Source organism: Rhineura floridana, chromosome 11 (assembly GCF_030035675.1).
Source record: "Rhineura floridana isolate rRhiFlo1 chromosome 11, rRhiFlo1.hap2, whole genome shotgun sequence".
Taxonomy (NCBI): domain Eukaryota; kingdom Metazoa; phylum Chordata; class Lepidosauria; order Squamata; family Rhineuridae; genus Rhineura; species Rhineura floridana.
This window is the reverse complement of record NC_084490.1, coordinates 73,213,726-73,231,288: the sequence shown is the minus strand read 5'-3', so window position 1 is coordinate 73,231,288 and position 17,563 is coordinate 73,213,726. Positions and strand designations below refer to the sequence as shown.

At 42.2% G+C, this 17,563-nt stretch overlaps 1 protein-coding gene across 4 annotated transcripts in view; it reads right to left on the bottom strand.

Annotated features, from left to right (window-relative positions):
• BRD9 (bromodomain containing 9) overlaps nucleotides 1-17,563 on the bottom strand; it is a 45,500-nt gene that overhangs the window by 15,789 nt on the left and 12,148 nt on the right. For all 4 annotated transcript variants that reach the window (XM_061588476.1, XM_061588474.1, XM_061588475.1 and 1 more), the window contains exons 8-9: nucleotides 7,414-7,546; nucleotides 5,348-5,423 (exon numbers count right to left, since the gene is read on the bottom strand). In XM_061588476.1, coding sequence (XP_061444460.1) covers nucleotides 5,348-5,423; nucleotides 7,414-7,546 — 209 coding nt within the window. The remainder of the gene's footprint in view (nucleotides 1-5,347; nucleotides 5,424-7,413; nucleotides 7,547-17,563) is intronic.

Below are 17,563 nucleotides of genomic sequence, written 5' to 3'. Positions count from 1 at the left end.
GATTCTAAGCCAGTTAATTCTGGAGCCCCTCAATTTCTCTGAAAGCTGCTGACTGGATAAGGGCATGTTTTGATCATTAAAATCTTGCAAGGTGCCTAAACCCTTGTCCTTTAAGAGGTGTGAGAGAACTTTACTGTCCTCTGAATGGAAGGCTGGGTGGAAAGATAAAGGGACGAGTGGGAAGACCGAAGGCAAAACGTTTTTTAGACTACTTGGACCATGTTATCAGGGAACATTTAATAAAAGGGTTCCCCACACAGCTCTAATATGTTTTAAATGAGGTAAAAAGAGGAAATACATTCAATGGAACAAGTAGTTCCTTAAAATCTTCTGTCTTCACCCAATGTAGACAGGGATAGTGCTGAATCATGGGGAACAACTGCCTAGGCTGAAAAGCATCAAAATAAGTCTGCAGGTGGGGAAGTCCCCAACCAGCAAATTGAGATTTTAAGTAAAGATTAGTCGTGGCCAGTCAAAGCTTCTTTGAAGAGAACATAAATGTATTAAACTATGTTTGCCAGGACCTCATCATCCTTTGGGAATCAGGAGTAGTAAAACTTGAAATAAAAAGAGGAGGCAAGGTAAGGCCATCATCCTCACAGACACAATTCTGCCCAGTCGGGACAGATGAAAGTCCTGCCATGTAGAGAAATCTGACTTAATTCTATTCATAACAGGGATGTAGTTTAGAGAAAAGAGCTTGTCTAAATTTCTGGGTATAAGTATTCCTAAATATCTCAGGGAGACTAGACGGAGTTGAATACTGAAAGACCATCTGACTAGGAGCTAAGCCCAAGGATCAATATTTCAAAACACAGACTCAGATTTGTCATAATTAATCAGAAAGCCAGTTAGCTTGCCAAAGTCAGTGAAAGCCATTTTGAGAACAGGAAGGATTGCAGCTGGGTCTAACAGCAAAAGTGCAGCATCGTTAGCAAGTCAACTTAAAAGGCGATCATTTTCAAGGCTGTATCTTTTCAGAAGAGGGTTACTCTGAAAGATCATAGCCAAAGGTTCCAGGGACAAAATAAATAATAAGGGAGACAAGGGGCAGCCCTATATAATACCCCGTTGCAACAGAAAAGTCAGGGAATCTACATTATTAGCTCGAATTATTGCCACTGTTGGCCTATACAACTTTGTTATAGCAAGTGTAATGTTTTTAACTGCATTTTAATACACCTCCAAATACATAAAAGCAACACCCCAGATGATGCTGTACCATCATCATTCTGTTACCTTCCAATCAGAGTGTTATTTTGGCAGTATAGATGCCTGACTGACCTATCATAGGATCTTTTACAGTAGCCTGTTCCACTCAGCACTCTATTTTGGTGTACCCAATAGGCAACAAGCACATGTGATAACTTTCAGTGTTTTATGCACACTTTATAATGAATACAGTTCTAATACTCTAAAGCCTCCTGTGACGCATTTGCGAAACATTTTGCCGATAAAATCGATCGTCTGAAGAGTTCGATTCCGTACACCGTGGATACAGGAAGCAGGCCAGAGATGGTCAGTTGCGATCCGGTCCGGTGGGATCGGTTTCAGCCTCTTCCCTCTGAGGAAGTGGACAAGGTGCTCTCTACTGTGAGACCGACCACCTGTTTGTTTGATCCTTGCCCCACGTGGCTCATTGTGGGCTGCAAAGAGAGACTGAGCGAAGGGATCATGGCGGTGGTAAATGCCTCCTTGGAAGAGGGGGCACTGCCATCTGCCCTCAAGGAGGCGGTAATAAAGCCCATCTTAAAAAAGCCCTCCTTGGATCCCCAAGATTTGAATAACTTCCGCCCAGTCTCCAATTTACCATTTTTGGGCAAGGTGATCGAACGCGTGGTGGCCAAACAGCTACAGACACACTTGGAGGAAGCAGATTATTTAGATCCATTCCAATCGGGCTTCAGGACTGGATATGGAACTGAAACAGACTTGGTCGCTCTAGTGGATGATTTGAGGAGGGCGTTGGATAGGGGTGAATACTCATTCCTCGTCCTCCTGGATCTCTCTGCGGCTTTTGATACCATCGACCACGGTATCCTTTTGGATCGCCTGGAGAGAATGGGAATTGGAGGCACTGTGCTAAAGTGGTTCCGATCCTATCTCTCTGATAGGCACCGAGTAGCATTGGGGGAGGAGGTTTCAGACCCTTGGCCTCTTAATTGTGGTGTGCCACAGGGCTCTATCCTCTCTCCCATGCTATTTAACATCTATGTAAAGCCGCTGGGGGCTATCATCAGGAGATTTGGACTGCAGTGCCACCAATATGCGGATGACACTCAGCTCTATCTCTCATTTAAGTCCTCACCGGAGTTGGCTGTGGAGACTATTTCCAAGTGCCTGGAGTCCGTAAGTGAATGGATGGGAGGTAACAGGCTGAAACTGAACCCTGACAAGACCGAGGTACTGCTGGTGGGAGACAAGAGAAGATTAGGAGATATTGACCTGGTGCTGAATGGGGTTAGTTTGCCCCTGAAGGACCAGGTTTGCAGCCTCGGGGTCATTCTTGACTCCCAGCTGTCCATGGAGGCTCAGGTATCAGCAGTGAGCCGGGCAGCTTGGTATCAATTACATCTGATACAGAGGCTGCGACCCTATCTTCCGGTTCATCTGCTCCCGCGGGTAGTGCATGCCCTGGTCTCCTCTCGCTTAGACTACTGTAATGTGCTCTACGTTGGGCTACCCTTGAAGACGGTCTGGAAATTACAGCTGGTACAGAATGCGGCGGCACGATTGATTAAGAATAGCCACCAGCGGGATCACATCACCCCAGTGCTTGAAGATCTGCACTGGCTACCAGTTGCTTACCGAGCCCAATTCAAGGTGTTGGTGTTAACCTTTAAAGCCCTACACGGTTTCGGTCCAGTGTATCTAAAGGAGCGCCTCCAGCATCACCAAGTATGCCGCCTGACGAGATCAGCCTCTCAAGACCTTCTCTCGGTCCCACCAGTTAGAATAGCTAGACTGGTGCGGACCAGAGAGCGGACATTCTCGGTTGTGGCCCCCACCCTCTGGAACTCTCTGCCATATGACCTACGCCATGTCCCCTCTTTGGTAGGCTTCCGCCAAGGACTAAAAACATGGCTGTTTCAGCGGGCATACAGAATCACTAGTTAATTTTAATTCTATAGTGTACAGATGTGGGTAAATTGAATATGTTATGACTGTATTTATATGTGTATCTTAAATTTTAATTATGTACGCCGCCTAGAGTGGCTGTTTATTCAGCCAGATAGGCGGCCTAAAAACAAAATTTTATTATTATTATTATTATTATTATTATAAGCAATACTCCATGCTCACAGATAAGTTCACACATAAATCTATTGACCTGATACCTAAACAAACAGTTAGTTTGTCATAGACAGCATTATACCTCCTAACTGGGTGATTAGCTCAGCTAGGCAGATAAGAATCTTATCAAGCCAGGGACTGTTGTAATCAGATGTGATGTAGCTCCTCTCTAATGGGTGTGGTGTGATGTTGATGATGATTTCCTACTGCTACCACTGGTCACTTTTATAGGTCTTGCTCCACTCGCTTCGCCCCAGTAGTTCCCTTGGGCGTTCCCACCTTATCCTTGCCACCTGCTACCTTATTCTAATATCCTACAACTAAGATAACTAATGATTTAAAGTGTTTCTGGCTATTTTTGCGTATTATTCAACCCTTCTTCATAAACCATCCTATTAAATCATTCTAATTCAATACCCTTCCATGACCTTTCCCCAAGCTGGTATTTTATCCGGTATCCTTTTATTTAGAGGTCTTATCAAAAAGCATATTCTGGAATTCCAGGTTTCCCTAGTATCACGCATATGAAGCATGACAAGGTAACAATTTTGACAGCCCACTTAAAATCTCTCCTTAAAAGGAGCAGAGAATAGAGGCGTTCTCAATGCTTGCTTACAGGGATGGGCTTACTTGATCTCATTGGGAAGAAAATTCCATAGATGTGGGACCACTGCTGAAAAGACCCTGTCCTGCTTGTCTGTTAACCTGATTGCTCTATAGTTGTTATGTTATCTGATCACCTGTACCAACCAGTACTCAGGCAGTTGCATTTTACACCAGTTGAAGTTCTAAACAGTCTCTAAAGGCAGCCCCATGTGCAGTAATCCAGTCTGGATGTAATTAGTGCATGGTTAACTGATGGATAATCTGTACAATCCTGTGTTTTCTCTTGCAGCTGGTATAGTAGCATAAGTTGCTAAAAAGCAGTCCTGGCTACTATCGCCACTTGGGCTTCTCCAGTTAGTACTGAGTCCAACAGTATCTCCAAAGTCTGAACTTGGTCTTTCAAGGGAACTGCAACACTGCCTAAGACTGATTATAGGCCTCCATCAAGAATAGTCAGTTTCCCTGCCCAGAGTGTATCTATCTTATAATTTGAGACAGCTTCAAGGCCATGGCATTGTGAGCTACTCCTGACACAGTCGACTTGACATGGATGTTAAAGTCCCCCAAGACATTTTACAAAGCTCTGAAATCATAATCAGAAGTGCACATTTCTAATACTTCTGAGTATAAAATTTTCATCACAGTCATGATTTATTACTTTTTTTAGGTCATAAGCAATACATATGTATAAGCAGACAACCATAAGTTCTAAAAGAGTTGTGCATGTTTTCGTTAAAAATACTCCGTAATGGTGAAGTATGAGATAGTGCCATTCCATTACAATACATGCATTCCTCTTGGCCTTGTTGCAACTTTGGCCTCTAGTTTACCTAGCCGTGGAGCAGGCATCAGCAAATCAGGAGAAGCAAACAGGTGTGCAGGCCTGATGCAATGCCGCTGCCCAGCCCGCTGGCCCTCCTCCTTCTGTCCAGGAATGTCTTAAACTGCCATTGCTTGTATCACAGATTGACAGTTCATATTTTCATTAAACAGCTGAAGATTGGGTTGAGTAAATAGAAGATATATTTATGGTAATTCAAATTAGAGTTCAGATGAACATTGCTGCCATACAGTCAACAGACTCTTTAGACTTAGATACTACTGTCAAATGCAGCTTAATTTTGAAGCTATTTGTAAAAACAGCTATAAACCTACAAGCATGTTAGCATTAAATATCCATTTTAGCTTAAGAAGTGTTGCCAAGTATATCTCAGACTGCATGTCTTATTGTTTGGTTGTCAATGCATACATTTCAATGTATATCATTACTGACTTGGGTCTTCAAAGGAATCTTTTCGGATTATTCAAACTAAGATGAAAGCATAGTAAACGAAAATTTCTCTCTCACTAACATAAGAGCAAATTTAAAAACAGAACCTAGTCATGCATCAATAAAAGCATAGCTAAAACTATAAACAATACATACTAAAATTATCAAAACACTTACCATCTGCTTCTGGATCGGATGGATTGAGTACACTAAAGACCAAAGACCCATCACCATTTTTTTTCAGGTAGCCTATCTGTATTTAAACACAGAAATACACATTATTTTTATGTTCACTGATAAACAGTAAACATCCATTCATATTTAAACAGATTACAACCGAACAGCTTGTCTCACTGCTATGATTATACAGTATTAGCAGTGCTACACCTATGTTTGCCCCTTACTGTGACCAGATAATATTGGACTGCCTCTTTGACAGCATGTTCCAGAGCAAAGAGGAAATAGGGTTTTGTCACCCAATCTGCAAAAATTCCAGGTTTGGTGACATCTGAACATTATTTCCTTAACTTCTTTATTTTCTGCTTTATTCAGCTGTGGCTCTTGGCTAAATACAGTTTAAACATGGTTATGGTGCTTAGGATTGTACTGCCTTACCCTGGGCCATCGGCCATCCATAAATTGGAGGGATCAGTTTATGGGGGGGAGTTTATATGTGTATAATCCAATATAAGGTATAAAAAGTTGTATCACCTCCATCTTCAAACGGGTGTATAAGGGCTTTCAGCGCATCAATACTTTTAATATATAAATTTGGATTGCTTAATATGCTACAATTGATTTACCCAATCAGAAGGTTTTGATTTTCTCCTTTTATCTTCAGATTTTCTAGTCTTACCATAGTGTAGAACTGTGTCAACCCAGGGTAGCCATATGCTCAGAGACATATGTTACCAAATTCTTCGAAGCTACACAAGAAGTGGATTAGACTATGAAAGACCAATCCAAATTGTGTTTACATTTTGACAAATTTGTAGGGCAGTACAATATCTCAGAGAGGAGGTCAGGTCTCCTGCTCCTCTGGTGCATTCACTATAGCTGCCCAATTTTCCTGCTTTTTAAAGTTTTAAAATATCTGTTGGCTATAGGTACATTCTTAAACTGCAAGGGTTTTTTTGCCTATTAGTAAATTTCTCTGCTTTTTAATCTGGGAGGTAAGAAATGGGATCCTGTACAAGTTTGCAGAGAATGGATTGATCATTTGCATGCTTATTGTGTTCAATGGAATTTACTCCCCTGCAATCATGCTTAGGATAGATGAAACTGACCATAGGGGGATGGGGAGGGGAGGGTGAAGAAGAGCGGGGGTAGGGGAGGAGGAGGGAGGACAGAGAGGAGGGATGGGAGCGGGGGGGAGGGATGGGAGCGGGGGGGAGGGCAGGTTCAGTCATTTGCATCAGTGGGACAGTCATGGCTTTCTCCAAAGAATCCTGGGAAGTGTAGTTTGTGAAGGGTGCTGAGAGTTGTTAGGAGACTCCTATTCCCAACAGAGCTCAAGGGGCCAGAGTGGTTTTACAGTCAGCTCCTCTTCTGGGGATTTTAGCTCTGAGGGAAATAGGGTGTCTCCTAGAAACTCTCAGCACCCTTCACAAACTACACTTCCCAGAATTCTTTGGGGAAAGCCATTACTGTCGAAAGTGGAATAAATGTCTGGCATGGGTATGGCCACCTGATTCGCCAAGCCAAACAGCTGGGAGTCTGGCTTTTAGAACACTAATAGTGGTTCTTACTGAGCACGCCTGTGCTTATCATTGACTCCAACATTACATTTCTTAAATTAATTAAAAATTAGCCAGGCATTTTTTAAACTTTTAAACTGCAGAAGATGAAGATCAGAGTATGGGGCAAGGCCAGTAATAGATTACAGGTACTCTGTGAACATGGCTGATTTTTAATTAATTTCAACAAATCGAGACCACTGACAGAAAAAAGTCCAAAAGGAGTCCGGATTTCCCCCCTCTTGTTTGACACTTTGAACTCTTGATTCTCTCTGAGTGTTTTGTGAAACATGAAAACTTCGAGGGTTGTTAAGCAACCGTTTCTGAGTCCAGGACCATACATTTTGTAAGGTTTTGTTTTGAAATGAGCTTATGGGATACAGCAGAACGGCATGGGGGTATTTCCAATTTAACATTGCAGAATGTAAAAAATCAATGCTAGCTACAGTATACAACCACTCTCGTGGCTGTATAATAAAAATGGAAGCTTGTATCAAGTGACGCAACCTTGCTGTTTGGGAGACACTGATTGATCCGGTCCCGAGCTTCATCTGCTGCATGTTCCACCAAAGCCAGAACATGTTCTTCTGCTGTGCTATCCGTCAGACTGCATGCGTTTCCTTCTGGTTCAAATATACAACTACAACAAAGTACAAGTTGTCAAATAAATATGAAGCCATATTTACTTTTTGCAAATACTTTCTAGGCAAATATCTACCTCTAACAGCGCCCACAACAGCAGCAGCTACAACGCAGTCTGAGGGTGAGTTCAGCCTCAGCGAAAAATTTACAGTAGGGCCCTGCTTTACGGCGTTCCGCTTTAAGGCGTTCCGCTGATGCGGCGCCTTTCATTTTCAATTTTAAAGGTTTTTTTTCCCTTTCGTGACGTTTTGCGCCGTTTTCATTTTTGCGCAACGCGGCCCATTAAAGTCAATGGGGTTCCACTTTACGGTGTTTTCCGCTTTACGGTGGAGGTCCAGAACGGAACCCACTGTATAAACGGGGCCCTACTGTACAACGCAATTAACATCACTGCAGCAAATACTCTCAGAAACATTAAAGGAGTTAATGGCACCCCTGGAGGAGAAATTGGAGGATAACGGGCAGGGCTGTGGAGTCGGAGTCATGGAGTCGGAAGCAATTTTGGGTGGAGTTGGAAGAACTCTGACTCCAGCTTCAAAATAAATTTTGATTGACAAATTTTTTAAAATATAAATTCAAAATGTCAAAGAACCTTCCCATGAAGTCAGCTGTAGTTGAGCATTTCACCATAACTCAAGATGGAAAACATTTTGTGTGTCAGTGTATGATGCAGGACCCAGATGAAGACAACTGCTGTGATGCCAAGATCAGCGCATATTCAGGCAGTGATAAAAATGCTCCTATGAGAGCTTCCAATTTAAAAAGACATTTACAGCCCTTTCCAGGGCTGTGGAGTTGGAAGCAATTTTGGGTGGAGTCGGAGTCGGACAGTAGAAAAATAAGAGGAGTCGGAGTTGAAGGTTTGGCGTACCGATTCCACAGCCCTGATAACGGGACCCTAACAGACAACATTACAGAAATTGCCTGTGTACTGTTAACATAGCACACAATAAAACCATTAAGTGTCTCAAAAGAGAGAACAAGCATATTAAGAGCAGATTTGAGATTGAAAAGTGAGGCTGCTCAACCAAATTTGCACATGCTCAAGAGGGGGACAACATGAAATAATTTCTTACCGCATGGTTCAAATCATGAATCCTAAGGTTATATCTCACTGCAATGGACTTTGAGAATGTGCATCTGCATGAGCACCAAACCCAGAGAAAATTCGATTCCTACAAATATTGTTATGTGCTTCATCTGTTATGCCAGTAAGGAGGCCAGATGGCAGCAGCTGCATACAATTCTGAACATTACTTATAATAATCAACCAGACATAGTGTCTATTATCTATTTATTTTATTTATTTATTAAATTTATATCCTGCCCTTCTTCCCAGAAGGAGCCCAGGGAGGCAAACAAAAACACTAAAAGAACTTTAAAACATATTAAAGCAAAACATATTTAAAATATTAAAACAAAACACATAAAACATCTTTAAAAAAACAACTTAAAAACATCTTTAAAAGCAATTCCAGGACAGACGCAGACTGGGATAAGGTCTCTACGTGAAAGTCTTGTTGAAAGAGGAAAGTTTTCAGTAAGTGACAAAAAGATAACAGAGATGACGCCTGACTCATATTTAAGGGGAGAGAATTCCCAAGTGTCAGTGCCACAACATTAAAGGTCCGCTTCCTATATGGTGTGCAACGGACCTCCTAATAAGATGGTATCTGCAGGAGGCCCTCACCTGCAGAGCACAGTGACTTGACTGGGTATATAAGGGGTAAGATTTCAGGTATGCTGCTCCCAAGCTGCGTACGGCTTTGAATACCAAAACTAGAACCTTGAACTTGGCCCAGTAGCAATTATTTCAGCAACATGCTGGCAATACCCTGCCCCAATGAGCAGTCACGCCATCGCATTTTGCACCAGCTGCAGCTTCTGAACCAACCTTAAGGGCAGCCCCACAGAGTGCATCATAGTAATCAAGCCTGGAAGTTATTAGTGCATGGACAACAGTGGTCAGGATATCCCAGTCCAGTAATGGCCGCAGCTGTCTTACTAGCCAAAGCTGGTAAAAGGCACTCCTAGCCACTGAGGTCACCTGGGCCTCTAGTGACAAATATAGATCCAGGAGCACCCCTAGACTACAAAACTGCTCTTTCAGAGGGAGTACAACCCCATCCAAAGCAGGCAACTGTCCAATTATCAGAACCCGGGAATCACCCCTCTGTTGCTAGGATTCAGACTCACTGTAGGGCCCCCAGCCAGCCCATCACCGAGTCCAGGCAACAGTCCAGGGCTTGCAGGGCCTCTCAAAATTCAGATGTTAGAGAAATAGAGCTGGGTATCATCAGCGTACTGCTGACACCTCATCCCAAATCTCCTGATGACCGCTCTCAATGTCTTCATATAGTTGTTAAACAGCATTGGGGACATGATGGTACCCTGTGGTACAATCCAACACAACTAGTTGTACTGTGATACCACAGCACAACTACCAGGGGCCGAAAGGCAATCACCCAATGCTATTCTCTGAAAATGGCCCTGGAGATAGGATCAGAACCACTGTAAAACAGTGCTGCTGACACCCATCTCACCAAGTTGGCTCAGAATGATACCACGGTCAATGGTATCAAAAGCCACTGAGAGATCAAGTAAGAGTAACAGGGTCACACTCCCCATGTCCTTCCCCCGATAAAGGTCATCCATCAGGGCAACCAAAGCCAATTCAGGCCCATAACCAGGCCTGAACCCAGACTGGAATATGCCAAGATAATCTGTTTCTCAAGAGTACTTCAACTGCTGCGCCACAACCCTCTCAATTACCTTCCCTAAAAAGGGAATATTTGCAACCGGGTGCTAGTTGTCACAAACCAGTTCAGGGTAGGGTTTTTCCCTGGGTTCAGGGTAGGGTTTTTCAGAAGTGGTCGGATCACCGCCTCTTTCAGGGCAGCTGGGACCACTCCCTCTCACAATGATGTGTTGACCACACGTTGGATCTACTCGGTCATACCCCCTCAGCAAGTTTTAAGAAGCCAAGAAGGGCAAGAGTCGAAAAGACATATTGTTGGCCGCATCATCGCAAGCATCTTGTCCACGTCATCAGGCCACATCAAGTGAAACTGATCCCAAGAAGTTGCAGCAGATGTTGTATTGGACACCTCACTGGGGACTACAGTAGATGTGGATGGGACATCAAGCTTGCTAAGGAGGCAAGCAACTTTACCCTTGAAGTGCCTTGCAAACAACTCACAGTGAGCCTTTTTTTTAGTGTTGCAAGGTTTGGCCCCAGAAACCCTGAAGAATTGAAAAGATCTGTCCTTATACAGTGCCTTGCAAAAATAATCAGACCCTTGCTTATATTACTGAATTACAAATGGAACATTGTAATTTTGTTCTGTATCATATTTTATTTTGAAACACTGAAACTCAAAATAAATTAGTGTAAGGTAACATTAGTTTTATGTTGGGAAATGTTTGTAAGAAACATGAAAAACTGAAATATGTTGCTTGCATAAGTGTTCAACCCCTGTGCTGTGGAGCTCCCAGTTTACACAGATGAAAGAAATGGCCCTATCGAGGACACAGTTACCTTACCATTTGCTCCACTTGTGAACCATTAAAGTTGCTGTCACATTGTCAGAATAAAAACCCTACTGTTGAAGGATCAATGAACAGGCTGCAGATCTGAAGGCAAATGAAGACCAAAGAGCATTCTACAGAAGTGAGAGATAGTGTCATACAAATACATTAAGAGTACAAAATAATATCCAAGTGTTTGGATATCCCAGTGAGCACAGTTGGATCAATAATCAAGAAGTGGAAGCTACATCACACCACCCAGCACTGCCAACAAAAGACCGTCCCTCAAAACTCAGCGCTCGAACAAGGAGACTTGTGAGAGAAGCCACAGAGAGGCCAACCATCACTTTGAAGGAGCTACAGAGTTCAGTGGCTGGGAGTGGAGTAACGGTGCACCCGTCAACCATATCAAGAGCTCTGCATAACACTGGCCTGTGTGGGAGGGTGGCAAGAAAGAAGCCGTTACTCAAAAAGGACCATCTGAAAGCAAGTCTGGAGTTTGCCAGAAAGCATGAGAGTGCGTCAGCTGCAATGTGGGAAAAGGTTTTGTGGTCAGATGAGACCAAGATAGAGCTTTTTGGCCAAACTCAAAGCGCTATGTGTGGTGCAAACCCAACACCGCCCATGCCTCAAGACGCACCATCCCTACAGTGAAGTATGGTGGTGGCAATGGTACAAATGTACCATTTGTAATTCAGTAATATGATAGCATTGGTCAGGGATCTGATTACTTTTGCAAGGCACTGTGTCAGCAAGTTGCAAGAGCAAGGAATGCGGTATTGGTGGGGGTCCCCCTTCTGCCTAATAGCAGTTCAAGGAAACACAGTGTTGACTGCAGTTAATGTGAAAAAAGGGGCTGAGCTATTTATCACACTAAACACTGAACCTCCAGAGAAGTCACATGATCCTGAGTGAGACACAGATAATGAAGAAGATGAAGCACCATCAGAAGACAGCAGGGAGTGAAGCAAAGGCAGATGCTGCCTCTGCAAGGAGAAAGAGAAAAGGGCCAAGTGTAAGCACAGACAGATTTCTTTGATCTACAGGCAGGTGGCTTCGCTGATGTCTGAGGATCCTGGCAGAGAGTAATTTTATGAGCGACTCTGCTCATCTTCACAATATCCTTTTCAACATCATGAGGAGACAGCTCCATGAACTAGAGCTCAGCTGTATTCCATAACAACATGGGGATGACTGAAAGCCATGAGGTTTTGTTTGTCACTTAACACTGTAATTTAAACTGTATCAAAATGCCTTTCCTTGTTACCAATTAGGGTAAATACTATTTTTTTCCCTCAGGCAGATGGCATATTTAAATACAAATACTGTGCATTTCCTGGGCAGCTTTGTCTTGGAGTATGTTACTCCTCAGATGGCACACTAGTATGCTGCATGGACAGTTAGTGTCCACAAATTATTTAGCACCTACATGGCATGGTTTCTCATGGCAATGTTAGATTATTGGAAGTTGTTTAATGTTTTTCTCTTCATGAAGGAGGAGACTGGATGGCAAATTCAAAGTTATGGTAAGATCAAAGGGATGGGAAACCTGGTTAAGACCACAAACTATTTAAAGGATAAAAATCCTAGTTCGGTTTTGTTACAGGAGACACAAAATCATGCATAAAGATGTCCTCCTCTGTCACAAGTGGTTTGGTAAGCAACTTCCAGCCCTGGGGGCGTCAAAATCTCATGGAATTCCAAATATTTTTAAAGTGGGATTGGATTTTTTGAGGACACTAAAATATTAAGGGCTAAAAATTGGTGTTTTCTGTATGTAGACAGCTGGCTGGAACAGAAGCAACTAATTGCACTGCACTCAGTGTATGCCCCTAACAAGCACTAGCTGCAATTCATGCAGAAGTTATTGCAAAGTGTTAGAGCTTTCTCAGAACGTATACTAACTATGGAGGTAACCTGAATTGGAGTATATGTGGAGGCAAGTGGGCAAAGGTGGAGTTGAGCTAGTACTGTTACCAAGAGACAAACTTTGGCTTGTGCCTACATTTGTGCCTTTGCTTTTCATTTCATGAAAACACATTTTTCTGCCCAGTAATACTAGCCTGTTTCTAAAAAGTTCTGTCCATTTGTTCCCGATTGGGATCTTGCCTAGTGTCCTTACATGGGTACAGGCAAAGCTGAATGGGTCCCCCTTGCTTGTTTATTTTTAAAACATTCTGTCCTCCTTTCCATTTCCTACGAAATGCCCTAGGTAGTTAACTTCTTGTATTCAAACCAACTACATGTCAGACAGAAACGAGGCATGTAGAAGAGCAGGCGATCTAAATGTAGGAGCAGAATCATATGGCAGAAGATAGTCTTTTAAGTATCCGAGTTCCAAGTTGTTTAGGGTTTAAAAGTAAACAGCACTTTGAACTGGGTCAGCTATAGACATCAGGACAATTAATTAAATAATTAATTAGGGGGACTGGGAATTAATTAGGAAGGAGTATAACCAATTACCTTCTGCAGGATGCACACCTTAATGTGTGAGGGGATTTGAGTGTTGAAAACGCTGAGAGCAATGCCGTCAGGAGTCTGGACCAAGAGGCTAGGCTCCTAGCAGGGGCACCCAAGGCGGAATGGTCAAAGCTGAGACACCAGACTAAGATGCATCCAAACTCAGAGGAAGGCAATGGTAAACCACCTCTGAATACCTCTTACCACGAAAACCCTATGAACAGGGTATCCAAAATGCAACACGAGATGGTGCTGGGCGATGAGACCTCCAGGTTAGAAGGCATTCACCAAGCTACTGGGGAAGGACAAGTACAAGTACAAGTAGTGCTGTGCCTAATGAAGCAACCGGGTCAAAGCTGAAAGGAAGCCTGGAGGCTGATGTGCACAGATGCGAAAGGAGAGTGAGAAGCATGAACCAGGGAAAGTTAGAAATTGTCAAGCCACAAATGGAACGCATCAACATTACAATACTTGGCGTGAGTGAATTAAAATGGACGGGAATGGAACATTTTCAATCAGGCAACTACAAAGTATTTTATGCAGGAAACAAGAAATTAAGAAGAAATGGGGTTGCTTTAATTGTGAGAAGTGATGTAGCAAAAGCAATTAGGAACTATAATGCAAGGTCTGAGCAAGTGATATCAATCAGATTAAACAGGAAACCTATGAACATAATCATAATCCAAGTTTACGCTCCAATGACCAACACAGAAGAAGAGGAATTGGAGAGATTTTACAGAGAAGTATAGGACGACTGTACACATGGACATCATCAAATGGTCAATATAGGAATCAAATTCATTATATAATTGGTAGCAGAAGATGGAGAAGTTCCAAGCAAGACCAGGAGCAGACTGCGGTACAGATCATGAACTGGTAATATTGAAAATCAGAGTAAAGCTAAAGAAGAACAACAAAGCAACCATAATGCCAAAATACAATTTAAATAACATCCCAGAAGAATATAAAGATCAAATAAGGAACAGATTTGAGGCTTTAAACCTAGTTGATAGAGAACCAGAAGAACTATGGAGTGAAGTCAGAGACATTATCAGGGAAGAATGCAAAAAGACAATACCTCTAGTTAAAAAGAAAGACCTCAATGGATGAATGAAGAAACTCTTAAAATGGTTAAAGAAAGAAGGAACGCAAAAGCAAAAGGAGATAGAAACACAGTCAGAATCCTAAATGCAATAATAAAATGAGTAGTACGTAGGGACAAAGAGAACTATTACAATAGTTACTGTATAAAAATAGAAGAGGACAACAAGAAAGGTAACAAGAGCCCTATTCCAAAAGATTAGAGAAATTAAAGGGAAATTTAAACCAAGAATAGGGATGTTGAATAATCAACAGGGGAACACACTGACTGAGATGAAATAAAAGGAAGATGGAAGGAATACAGTGAAGAACTCTATAAAAGAGATGCCAGGATGACAGATTCAGGAACCAGAAATTTTAGAATGTGAGGTGAAAGCTGCTCTTAAAATACTTGGAAGAAACAAAACACCAGGAACAGATGGTATACCAACAGAGTTGCTACAAGCTACTGAGAATGAATCTGTCCAGATTTTGACAAAAAATTGTCAACAAATATGGAAAACTAAACAATGGGCCACAGACTGGAAGTGTTCAATAACTGATTGGTTTCCTATCTTAAAGGGTGTGAGACAGGGGTGTATTTTATCACCCTATTTGTTTAATCTATATGCAGAACATATATGGAAAGTGGGATTGGACCAAGATGAAGGAGGTGTGAAAATTGGAGGGAGAAATATCCATAGTTTAAGATATACAGACGATACCATACTACTAGCAGAAAGCAGCAATGATTTGAAACGAATGCTGATGAAAGTTAAAGAGGAAAGCACAAAAGCAGGACTACAGCTGAATGTCAAGAAGACTAAAGAAATGACAACAGAAGATTTATGTAACTTTAAAGTTGACAATGAGGACACTGAACTTGTCAAGTACATTGGCACGGTCACTAACCAAAATGGAGATAATAGTGAAGAAATCAGAAGAAGGCTAGGACTGGGTAGGGTAGCTGTGAGAGAACTAGAAAAAGTCCTCAGATGCAAAGATGTATCACTGAACACTAAAGTCAGCATCATTCAGATCATGGTATTCCCAATCTCTATGTATGGATGTGAAAGTTGGACAGTTAATAAAACAGGTAAGAGAAAAATCAACTCATCTGAAATGTGGTGCTGGAAGAGAGCTTTGCAGATACCATGGACTACAAAAAAGACAAATAATTGGGTTTTAGAACAAATTAAACCAGAACTGTCACTAGAAGCTAAAATGATGAATCTGAGGTTATCATACTTTGGACACATAACGAGAAGACATGATTCACTAGAAAAGACAATAATGCTGGGGAAAACAGAAGGGAGTAGAAAAAGAGGAAGGCCAAACAAGCGATGGATTGATTCCATAAAGGAAGCCACAGACCTGAACTTACAAGATCTGAACAGGGTGGTTCATGAGAGATGCTATTGGAGGTCACCGATTCATAGGGCTGCCATATGTCATAATCGCCTTGAAGGCACATAATAAAAATAACTAATAAGCAAGAGGAATCAATGCATACAATAAAACTCAGGCTCTGAGGGGAAAACTCAAGGCTTGAGGGGAAAAAATCCCAGAAAGGACAGAGCCCTGTTAAAAGAGCAAGGAACACACAACTTCAACACAAGATCATTTGTGCATCCAAGCACTACATTCCCAAGACTTCATTCATGCACACAAACCATAATAAAATTGGCTAGAAGAGCACCAGTGAAATCAGAACAGTTTCAAGCGAGGGAAAAGGGAGGGACGATGCAGAGGTTCTCTTGGAGGGATGACTTTTTTCCTGCCTTCAAGTGACTGGAGGATGAAAACTCTTCTGGAGATGTTTTAGTGCCCACTCAAGAAACAGATGGGCAGCCAATGAAGTTGTTATAATGTAGGCGTCACATGCTCCAAGAAACTAGCTCTGGTCAGAACACAGCTTTTGCATTTTGTATCAGCTAAAGTGTTTTTCAAAAGCAATCTGAGGTGGAGTGCATTACAGTGATCTAGCACTAATCTAGTTGTCACTAGATTGCAACTCTAAACACGCTTGCAAATGAGTAAACTCCACTAACAGATTTATTTCTGCATAAATATGCATAGGATTGTTCTGCAAGGCACGTATGACTGATGCTAGCTCTGCTGTCTTCAGAAATGCATACAGTTGGTACGCTAGACTAAACTGGGCAAAAGCACTTCTCGCTACGGCTGTCACCTGGCTATCCAAGAGTGCTCCTCAAACGGCAAACCTTGTTTTCAAGGGGAGTATAATTCTGATGAAAACTGCTATTTTTCAAGGCTGAACTACTATTATTGGATCAGCAGTCAAACTGACCAAGAGTGCTTCTGTCTTGTTGGGATTCAGTGTCAATTTGCCAGCACACATCTAGTTCATTATTGATCTCAGACACCAATTTCATAATTGTCCACAAAAGATGTGTGGAACATGTCCAGAGGCTTACTCATACAAGGAAATTGGCATATCTCCATTTCAGAAAAGACCTAGAAGCCCATGGAGATTTAGGGAATCTGATGATTTCTGAATGCTTTGGTGGATTTTCTGGCTGACATGGCTGAGAGGCATATCATTCTGATGACGTGTAGAGCTATTGACATGTTTGCTCCCAAGCACCCTCACAATTGTTGTGGAGTCTGTAGATCACCTTGGTACTTTAGGGACCTGTGTGTGATGAAATGGAACGGTCATTGCCAAGAGCACAGAAAGTGTAAATCCTGGTCTGAACCTGACTGAACACGGGTCAGTGTGCATTATCACATTTACCACATGGTCGTGATGGCAGAGAAGAAAGCATACTTCACCCATATTGTGTCCATAAGTAACTATCTGGCAGAGCTTTTCCAAGTGGTAAAGGGCTTTTGTCAGCTGGCTAAGGCAGCATTGCTCTACCATCCTCAGCAACCTGCTGTGACAATATTGTGAGAAACCTCAGGGACAGAATTGCTCAGATTT